Source organism: Panthera onca, chromosome B2 (assembly GCF_046562875.1).
Source record: "Panthera onca isolate mPanOnc1 chromosome B2, mPanOnc1 haplotype 2, whole genome shotgun sequence".
Classification (NCBI taxonomy): Eukaryota; Metazoa; Chordata; class Mammalia; order Carnivora; family Felidae; genus Panthera; species Panthera onca.
The window spans coordinates 148,906,325-148,916,818 of NC_138343.1; the positions used below are offsets into that span (position 1 = coordinate 148,906,325).

The following is a 10,494-nucleotide window of genomic DNA, read 5'->3' on the forward strand; positions in this document are numbered from 1 at the left end:
GACGCGGGACACTTGTCCGCGGACGGGTGAGGCAGTGTGGATCGGGCGGTTGTCCGGTGTCTGAAGTCAGACCCGTGCTTTCGGCAGCAAATCTGCCTTCGACGCGGGGGCGGCGGAGAGGGCCCCTCTCGCCTCGACGCCTGTTCTCTTTGGCGCTGGGTGGACAAGTGCCGTCTTCCCTGATGAATGCTTTGTTTTACTGCCTGGTTCGTTCACGTGAACTAATCTTCCTTCTTCACCCGTGGGCCCTCCTCCTTTCTGCAAGTTGGCGACTTACTAATTTAAGATAACTTTTGACGCAGTGATGGACACGTAAGAGGAAATGCAGAAGTTATTTATAAGTGAGAAAGCTTCTTTATAAATGGGGTAGCGAAAGATACTTCCATTTAGGGAGGGAGAAGAAGAATGGTTTGAACACATTACTTTTGACATTCTCTCCTTCGGAAGTTAGCCATGCCATGAATTGGGGACGCGCTGATAGGTCACGGGGTTACTCTCCCCTCCATGCAGCTGTGAGATCTCACACACACTCTCTCACACACACACACACACACACACACACAGAGGTTTGTGTATGTCCGTGTGATGTTTTCTTGTGTCAAATAGCTTCTTAATGTTTCATTTCACCAAGGAGGCCTCTTCTCTTTCCCGTTCTGTTTTCCTAGGCCAACAGTGAGGCCAGTCAGAGTGACACGAGTCTCTCCTCATCAGAACCAAAGAGCAGAAGCAGTCTCCACTTGCTGACTCATGAAACGAAAATTGGATCTTTCCTAAGTAACAAAAGTCTAGATGTCAAAGACAAAGCTGGTCTTTGTCCAGACGGAGATGATATGGAAGGGGATTCTTTCTTTGATGATCCCATTCCTAAACCAGAAAAAACTTACGGTTGGTGAGTAAACCGTGTCTTTGGATTATCAGGCCAGAGGCTTAAAAATATCATTTCCAAGTATTTCGTAATTTAAAAACGAGCTACTAAAGCTTCTGTAATTATTGATATGTAAGTCTGATTTTGTGTCACTAAAGCCTTTCGTGCTGTGAAAGAATCCCAGGTGGCGAAAACCTGGGTATCACTGATTTCCGTCGGCGGGCACGTACCGAGTGCCTGTCCCGTGCCAGGACGGGGCAGCCAGAGCTCAGGCAGGGCGCCTCCCTCCAGAAGCCCGCAGTCTTGTAGACAGAGGCACCAAGGAGGAGGCAGTCCCGACAAGCCGCCAGGGGGATGCAGCCAGAGTGATGGCCGAGCAGTGACGGGGCGAGCAGAGGCCGGTGGTGCTCGGCTAGAGCGTCCGTCCTGGGTAGGGGGGGAGCTCACTGAGTTGGTGAGTCGGCCGGGCAGATGGCGGGGCTTCTGGAACTCCGGGGAGAGGAGGCAGCTCGCGCAGCCCTGCGGGCACGGCAGAGCACGGCGAGGGGCACTGCGGCGGGAGTACGTACGACTTCGCCGTTAGGGAGACCGGGAGCCCTGGGGTCTGGCCACTGGGCGTCCATGTGGGAGGCGGTCGGGATTATCCGGGTGAGAGACGATGTCAGAAGTGGTGAGAAATTGGCAGTTTGGGGGTGTGCTTGGAGGCCGGATCCGAAGGGGTTTGCTGGTCAGTGTCAGAGAACGAAGTGACCTCGAGGGAGGGCCCAGGGTTTTCAGCTGAATGGCTGGAGGGTTGGAAACCCCGCCGACAGGTGGAGAGCAGGGCTGGGCTGCACAGCTGGGCAGGTGACGGTCTAGAACTCAGGCTGGGAAGCTCGCTGCTGCCGAGGTCAGGCCTCAGGCCGGTAACTGAGGGCGTCCGACGGGCATTCGGGGGAGAGGTCTGGGCTCGAGGCCCAGTGAGGGGGTAGGGAGGTGTCCGTGTTGGATGCTGCCCCTAGGGGAGCTTGGAGGCTGTCACCTGGGAAGTGGCAGGTGGCACCTGGAGGTCAGCGAGGGGAGGAGGAGGGAGCGGGAAGGGACCCGGGGGGTTCGGAGAGGTGTCCTGGAAGGAGGAGGCCGGAGTGAGTCCTGGAAGCCAGTCACTGCGTCGCCGCACGGAGGCAGGGGTGGCACGGAGGCGGGGTGCCGGATCGTGGGGCCGGCTGCGGTGGCGGAGGGTTAGAGCGGGTTGGGCGGAGGATGGGGGTGGATGGCAGGTGGGGAGTTGTGTCTTACAGGGGTGTGAGGGGTGGGGGGAGGACAATGAAGTGGGGAAGTGGGGAATGGCCGTGCGCCTGTCTGCTGAGGACAGCGCTAGGGGGGAGGGGCCGACGTGCAGGGGTGCGGGGAGAGGCCGGTCTTGGCGGTGCCGTGCGCAGGGCGGAGCGCGCGGGTGCACTTGGCAGGGTGGGGGGGTGAGGGGTGACGGTAGCAGCCTGGGAAGGTTCCTGCTGGCGTGGGTGGGCGTGGGCAGGGCTGGAGAGGAGGCCCCGGGGAAGGGGTGAGGAGGGCGGTGGGGGCCGCGGGAGGCCCACGCGAGGGCGGGGCACCGCTGGGGAGGCGGCCTCTGTGCTGCCCCTCGCCGGCGTCTGCTAAAAATCACAGAGCCTGACGGTGCCAAACAGTTCGGTTTGTAAGGTCGCAGACGATTTGGGAGAGGCCAGCGGGCTTCTCCGGTCACTCGCCGCGGACTCGGCGACCGCACGTTGGGTCCCGGCGCCGCGCGCACTCCCGCCGCGGTGGAGTCGCCTCTGTGTCGTTGGCCTGGCCGCAGGCGACTGAGGCGACCCGCTTGTTTGTTGGCAGGAGGAGCGAGCCCGGGCCGCCCGCGGGAAGCCTCGCCTCGCTCTCGGACGCGCCCCCCTTGAAGAGCGGCCGCAGCTCCCTGACCGGAGCCCCCGGAGCCCCCGGAGCCCCCTCGTCCGCAGAGGCCGGAAGTGAGTGCGCTGGAGACCCGGCCGAGGCCTGGCGATGGGTTTTGTCTGGTTAAGTAGCCCGTGAGCCGTTTCCTTTGCGCGAGTGCTCAGCCCGCGGTGCTCCTGAGGGGGCTCCCGTTCCCTCCCTTTACCACGGTCGGTCGTGGTCGCCTCGCTTCCTCGTGCCGCCGTTGGCTTTCCCAGCCAGCGAAACGCTTCCAAAACCCGCTTCCTAGCCGCCTTAGATCGTGAGTGTGCCAAGGCACGTCTCCCGTGTGGGGCGTTTAGGTGGACTCGAGCAGGACTTAGAGTCGATCAGTTGTGAGGAATTGGTTTTGTAGCTTCTACGATTGCAAATAATCGTCACGGGAATGTTAAAATATTCTCCCTTCAGCCATTTGGAGCCGGCCCATCTTTTTTCCCCTTTGGATATCAGAACCCCAAATCGTTGTGTGCGTGTGTGTGATCTCCTAGATTTATTTTATGTGTTTGTTCACCATGATGCGTGTTCTCTTTTTTTTTTTTTTTTGATAAGTTGGCAAACATACGGCGTATACTCCTGGCTTGGGGGGTGGATTCCCGTGGTTGGTCGCTTCCGCACAACGCCCAGTGCTCATCCCAGCAGGTGCCCTCCTCAGTCCCCATCACCCACTTTCCCCTCTCCCCCGCCCCCATCCACCCTCAGTTCGTTCTCTGGATTTAAGAGTCTCTTGTGGTTTGCCTCCCTCCCTCTCTGTAACTTTTCTTTTCCCCTCCCCTCCCCCCCCCCCCCCCCATGGTCTTCTGTTAAGTTTCTCGCGATCCACACAGGAGTGAAAACAGACTGCATCTGTCTTGCTCTGACTGATGCGTGTGCTCTTTAACGCCCTCCCGTTCCAGCCATGCCCCCAGCCCCTCCATTCAGGTGACCCATCCGTGTGCTCTTTATGGTTCAGAGTCTGACCCTTGGTTTCTCTCTTTTTTTCCTTTTGCTCGTTTGTTTTGATTCTTAAATTCCACACGTGAGTGAAATCGTATGATATTTGTCTCTCTGTGACTTATCTCCCTCGGCATTATACTCTCTGACTCTATCCACATCATTGCAAATGGCAAGATTTCCTTATTCGGAATGTGAATCTGACCTCTCTTTTTCCACGTACCGGAGAGGCGGGTTGTCAGACGTGCAAGGGCCGTGTCGCTGCACGGTTTACCTTCCCGCCCCTCCCACATGCAGGTGGTGACAAGACAGAGGGTTTGAAAGTGTAGCCTTGAACGAAGACGTGTGTAGGTGAAGTTTGTTTACTATATCACAGTAAATAGAGATTTAATGGACACTGTTTTAGACCCTACTAAAAAGTAGATCTTTATTAAGAAATTGTGTGATTTTTGCATAATTTTGTATTTACTAACTTTTGTTTTTTAATTTTTTTTTATGTTTATTTTTGAGAGACGGAGCACAAGTTGGGGAGGGGCAGAGAGAGGGGGAGACACAGAATCCGAAGCAGGCTCCAGGCCCCGAGCTGTCAGCACAGAGCCCGACGTGGGGCCTGAACTCACAAACCGAGATCATGACCCGAGCCGAAGTCGGACACTTAACTGACTGAGCCCCCCCGGCGCCCATACTAACCTTTCTATGTTACGTGGTGCAGCTGCGGGATTCCCCAGGATACGTGAAGGAGATGACGTGTGGCTTCTTTGAGCCGGGTAGTAAACTGGCCACCTATCTGTTCATGTGGCCCACGCCCGTCCCCCCCCCCCCCCCCCCCCCCCCCCCCGCTTCTTCTTCTCCAGTCGTTGTCACCTGCAGTGAGAACTTAGCGGGTCATGGTCAAGTTGCTCTTAACGGCGAGTAGAGAATGACGACTGGGAGAGGATGTTGAGCACTTAGGACTGAAAAAACAATCAGTTTGGTAAATGAAATAGCCGTTGAATTAAAGCAAAATTGAAGGAAATAAAATTGAGAATAACCGTAGTGCCTGAATTCACACTTAATGAGTCTTTTCACAGACGGTGCTATCTGTTAGGCCAGAAATTATTTCCTGGTCAGATTTCAATAAAGAGCAGTATGGTGTGTGGTTAAAAAGGGGTGCGATGCATGATGTGAGCATCATTCGTCAGAGTTTGCAGTTCTGTCTTCGATTTTGGTTATGACGTTATAGTCATAAACCCTATACCGGAAAAACCAGTGATACGCCTTAGAGACTGTTGGGTTCTAAAAGTCAATGCCGTGTGAATGTTTTTCCTCCACAGGTAAAAGAGGAAACACGGTTTTGAAAGATCTGAAGTTGGTCAATGATAAAGTTGGATCGCTTGGATTAGGTAAGTAGATTTCCTGTTTTTAGTCTTAATGGCCTGAAGGCCATTATGTTTTAGAATAAAATCTTAAATGCAGCGGGTTGGCCTGCAGCAGGCGCCTCCTGACTGGGCGCCTGGCGGTCCCCTGGGGTGGGTGACACAGCGGCCACCACAGGCTCCCTGCTTGTGGAGCTTGGGTTCTCGGGGGGGGGGGGGGGGGTTCTGCCTGGGACGGGCCCCTGCAGACACCCGCGGTGTGGGGGGAGCCAGTGGGCGCTGGGGTGGAAATGGGCGGGAGGTGGGCTCGTCCTCGCCCCGGGGGCGACTTCCCTGCCGAGACCAGGTGGGTGACGTTTCAGCGCAGACCGAGGACAGTCTGCGCAAAGGCAGAGTCCCTTCTCTGGGCACCGGGAGTGCGCCGTCCAGGCCCTGGGGGAGCAGCCTGAGCGGGAGACAGGCTGTGGATCTGGTGTTCAGTTGTGTCATGTGGAGTGGTGGTTTGTGACCCTGAGGGAGGAAATGCGTTTCTGTGGACGTGAGCGCTTACAGGGCCCTGGGGCTCTCCTCCGGTGTCCGGTCCCGGGGGAGGGACAGAGGCGGATGGGCGTCCTCTAGGCGCACCTCACCCGGGAGGGGCTGGAAGAAACGGCTCGGCCCGCGTGCTTGGCGGTCCCTCTTCCGTCCCCGCGGGACATGGGTGTGTGCCCCACGCGACCTTCCGCTGCCCCGGATCTGCGCTCACAGGGTGGGCGCTGGGGCCTGGCGAGACCCCCCCCATTCTGGAGGACACTGCAGTGAGCGGAGAGGACTCCGGTTTGGGAGCGGGTGGGTGCAGGTGGCATCGCAGATGGGGCCTCCCTCCGTGGCGCGTCCGAACAGGCGGAGGCCGGCTGTGCCCTCTCCGGGCCTGTCTGCGGGCGCTGACGGCACCCAGCTCCTTGTACGCTGGAGACAGTCTAATGACACACGCAGGCCCTAGTGAACGGTGCCTCGTGAGCGCCAGCTGCCTCTGGCGGTGTCTCGGCTCGCCCTGCAGCCGCAGCGTGGACGCGCCCCAGCTGCCGGACTCTGCAGCCGTGGCGGTGACGGTGACGCTGGGCGGGCCTGCGCCCTTGCCCAGAGGTCCCCCGGTTCCTGGGCAGGCCGCCTCTTCCTCAGCCCCACCCGCGGCTGCCGGCTCAACCTGCCTCTGGCCCGCCCCTGCCCTGCCTCTGGCACCCCCCCCCCCCCCCCCCCCCTGCTCCCTGCTCCCTGCCCGGCCTGCTGCCTCTATGTCTCACCTGCGTCTCACCTGTGCCAGGTGTCTGCCTCCTGCTGTCCCTCTGCTCTGACAGCCTGCTCTTTGTCAAAGCCAGGGCAGCCCCAGCCTGCTATTGAGGAGGGGACACTGAGCGTTCCCCTCGTGGAGGGAAGGGGCCCTGCCGCGCCGCAGGTGCCACCGGGAGAAGGGGGCCCTCTGCTTCCCTCGCCTTCGCCGGGACCTGTGCGGTCGTTGGGCTGGGGCTGTGGGTGCCACTGCGGGGAAGACCTGGGACTCGTCAGCTGAAGTCTGGTCACTCAGCCGGACGTGAGGGTTTGGTGTAAATCAGCATTTCTGTTTAGTTTTGTTTGATGGTATTGCAACAGTATTGCTTCCTGTTTGTTTTCGTCGTCGTCGTGAATTTGTGGACTTCTCAGTATTTGAAGTAACGTACGAATGTTAGCGGGCCAGCCTAGGGTAGTCATGACGCTGGCGACACGCACTTGGCACCGTAGCAGCAGGTGGTTTTATCTCAGTCTTAACCCTGTGAGGTTGGTTTTAGTATTTCCTCCATTTCCGCAGATGAGAGCCAGGTTATGTGAGTTGCCTGAGGTCACGCGGATTGTAAAGTGCGGGTACGTTAACTGAGAGCCCCACCTGGACATTATTTTAGTTTTTTAATGTTATTTATTTTTGACAGAGAGAGAGACAGAGCACGAGCAGGGGAGGGGCAGAGAGAGAGGGAGACACAGAATTGGAAGCAGGTTCCAGGCTCCGAGCTGTCAGCCCAGAGCCTGACGCGGGGCTCGAACTCACAGCCCGTGAGGCAGCAGTAGGGGGTTCATGATAACCTGGTTTTGAGGTCTCCCATTACATCCAGCACGTGATATTTTTAATATCAGACGACTTTACAAATGATAAACATACAACGTGATTTAGCTTTCGGGTACTTGGAATACAAGACTGGGTATCAACCACATTTTATGAATGACATTTTGTTATTTCTTAGGTAGTTTATTTGGTCCTTTGCTTTCGTGTCCTATACGGGAAAGATATTTCTAACCCTGGAGACTTCATTTTTAATGATGCAATATCATTCGGTAATGGGGTTTTTCCTGAAGGAAACGTGAGTGTGCGATCGTAGCTACATCGTGAAGCGTGCTGATGTAAACGTCGCCCGTCTTTTCTTAAACTTACAGGGACTGGAGAAGACGACGACTATGTTGATGATTTTAACAGGTAAGAAAAATAGCTGGGCAGCAAATAAATCGCAAAGAGTTTGTGACACAGGAAAGTGTCACGGAATTACGTTGGTGCTTATTTTAGTGTATTTGACTCTCTCGTGCACGCTAGTCACTCCAGAGTTACACCCTGCGCTTTGCAGCCTGTTTTGGTTTTGCATTAGAATGCGAACAAACGCGTCACGTTCGGGAAACTTGGTAAGAACACAACACGGCCAGTCGGAGGCGTCAGGTCGCATCAGGTCGCCGTGGTCCACGTGCGCTCCCCCAGCCCCGTGGGAGGTGGGGACGCGTGCCTAACTTCAGACATTGCCCTCTCCAACTAGTGTCCTCATTCAGATGACAGGTCATGTTTTGTTCAGATACCTTTTTACGTATGTAATGATACTACAATCTGTGAGTTGCCTGATGGTTTGGAAATAATTGTTGTGGGTGTGATGAGAAATTTTAAATTAGAGCCTGAGAATTTGATGTAACTGACAAGGTCTCCCCCCCCCCCCCCGCATTGAGAATTTATATTTTACTTCTTAACAGAATGATTTATCATACAGTTTTTTTGAGAGATGGCATGGCTTGTAGATGAAATTTTAAGAACCTGGGTTTGTGCTTTTCCTGACATTGTGGCCACAGTCACCATCACGGACCTTGGTTTTCTCATGTCTTAAGTTGACTCCCCTGTTTCTGTTGCCCTCGATCAGTTATGTTAAGGATCAGGTGAGGTAATACGTACAAAGTTAATGGTACCTGATATTTCATTTAAACGTTCATGTTCAGTGTCCTTTATTCTGTTTCCTTCTCTCAAACTAGTACCAGCCATCGCTCAGAAAAAAGTGAGCTGAGTATCGGTGAAGAGATCGAGGAAGATCTTTCTGTGGAAATGGACGACATCAATACCAGTGACAAAGTATGGTGTTAGCGTTTCCTGTGGAACGTTGTTTGTGCCTGTTGCCCTGACTTACTGTGAAGCTTCAAAAACTGTACACGGATTAGGAGAAAAACAGTTGAAAATCGTGACGTGACAGCTACTGGGCCCAAGTCGAGAAACCATGGCCTATACGCGTCTGTAGGGTGCCCCTGATGGCCGCTCCCGGGGTCAGTGCGTGCCGCTGGGGCACCTGTGCCCTGTGGCTGGGCGTCGTGGGCGTAGGTGGGCCCCGGTGGGTCGGGACTGGAGTCCGAACTGACCGCCTCAGGGGTGTAGACGGCAGAGGCCAGAGAAGTCGGGACAGGACTGGGAGTGGGCGCAGGGACGGGAGCCCCGTGCAGGGGGAGGTGAAGCGGCGTGTCAACAGGCAGGCCAGGGCTGGCGCGGAAGCCCGGAGGGGACGATGCGGCGGACGCGCGGCGGGCTGTGCGGTTAGGAGTGCGTCCTGGAGATCCTTGTTCTCGGGCAGAGGGCACAGTGTACTTGGGTGGACGCACGTTGCACGTGAGACGGAGGCGGCATCTCAGGCTGTCCCGTCGGCGTCACGGAGGCGGCTGCCGGTCAGGTGGGCGCCTCTCAGGCTGTAGGCGGCCCGGCCCGGAGGCGGACGGGGGGCGTTCCCCAAGTGCCCGTGACCGCCGCGGGGTGAGCGGACGCGGCAGGCCGTTGGGAGAGGCGGCGCGTCGGAGCCGGCAGGCTCCGGGAGCGTGTCCTTTTGCGTCCTGTGGTCTCCTGGGCGCGCTTTAATCGGTCATCTCCAGCCTGCCCGTTGGCGCAGCGGGACCGGTAGTGTGTGCCTCACGGGAGCGTCGGGAAGGCTGGGGGAGGACGGCTCCCGGCACTTGGTCTCTGGTCGCACCCGATGTACCTGCAGCCACCGGGGCAGCTGGGAGGGTTATGGCAACAGGTGTTCGTTAGCGTGGCCTTGGGCTGCGAGCTCAGCCTTCGGTAATCGTCCCAGGTTTCGAAATAGGGGGAGGAAGGGGAGGGTTTAGGGGACTTTTGAATATGAAGTGGTTTGTGGAGTACAAGGTGATATGTAAATGACAGCAGTATGTTTTAGAGATTGTTTATGACTCTTCTGACACCAGCTCTCTTTCCTTTTTCCGTTTGAACCGCGAAGCTTGATGACCTGACGCAGGACCTGACTGTGTCCCAGCTCAGTGATGTCGCGGATTATCTGGAAGACGTTGCATAGACACGAAAGGAGGAAGTATTCTCATCAACAAAGGACAGAGGACTCTGATCAGTTGCATCCCCCCCCCACCCGCCCCAGACAATCACTCTTTGCTGGAATGTCTGCTCCCTGTTGGTGCCTTGTGTTTCAAAAAGACTGCAGATATTTTTAAAAATTAACTTTTCGTTATACTAAACAAAACGCTTCCGACTTGAGCCCATGTGTGGAAGATACAAGTTCTTAATTTGGTTTGGCTACACATTTCTCTGTGGAAATTGATTATCTACAACTCAGACTCCTCACAGGGAGTGAACCCATGAAAATACGAGTATTAAGAGCATCCTGAAAGGTGTCAATAAAGCTGTAGGTTCACACAACTCTGTGTGTGTGTGTGTGTGTGTGTGTGTGTGTGTGTGTGTGTGTGGCTTGAGCCGTCTGGAATCAAAGCATATTCGATATTAGGTGGTTCTGCACATACTTGGCAAAACGACCTGGTACATGTGTAGCATTGAAGCCTGTTACTTGAAGTTAAATTTGACGTGTCCGCTTTATTGTGTATTTCCTTCCGTCTGGAAGGGTCGTTAGACCAGGAAGCTTCTATGAAAACACTTGTGTGTGTGCTACGTAGTTTTGCCTGATTTGAAGAAATCTAGAGGTTGCTCTGACTTTTAATTCCTGGACTTGTCGCTGACATTAGTGGCCGCTGCCCAGGTCCACGTAAGGAGCGTCAGCGGCAGGTTGTGTTCTTTATAGTTATAATTTATTGCTTATAAAGATGCCTGGAAATAGACGAGATGCCAAAAGGCGTCGGAAA

At 55.5% G+C, this 10,494-nt stretch overlaps 1 protein-coding gene across 1 annotated transcript in view; it reads left to right on the forward strand.

Moving 5' to 3' along the window:
• Positions 1-9,895, forward strand: part of CEP43 (centrosomal protein 43) — a 29,642-nt gene extending 19,747 nt beyond the window's left edge. The window contains exons 8-13 of the mRNA XM_078447562.2: positions 666-889; positions 2,714-2,844; positions 5,053-5,121; positions 7,537-7,576; positions 8,386-8,482; positions 9,627-9,895. Coding sequence (XP_078303688.2) covers positions 666-889; positions 2,714-2,844; positions 5,053-5,121; positions 7,537-7,576; positions 8,386-8,482; positions 9,627-9,701 — 636 coding nt within the window. The 3' untranslated portion in view covers positions 9,702-9,895. The remainder of the gene's footprint in view (positions 1-665; positions 890-2,713; positions 2,845-5,052; positions 5,122-7,536; positions 7,577-8,385; positions 8,483-9,626) is intronic.
• Positions 9,896-10,494: the final 599 nt, after the last annotated feature.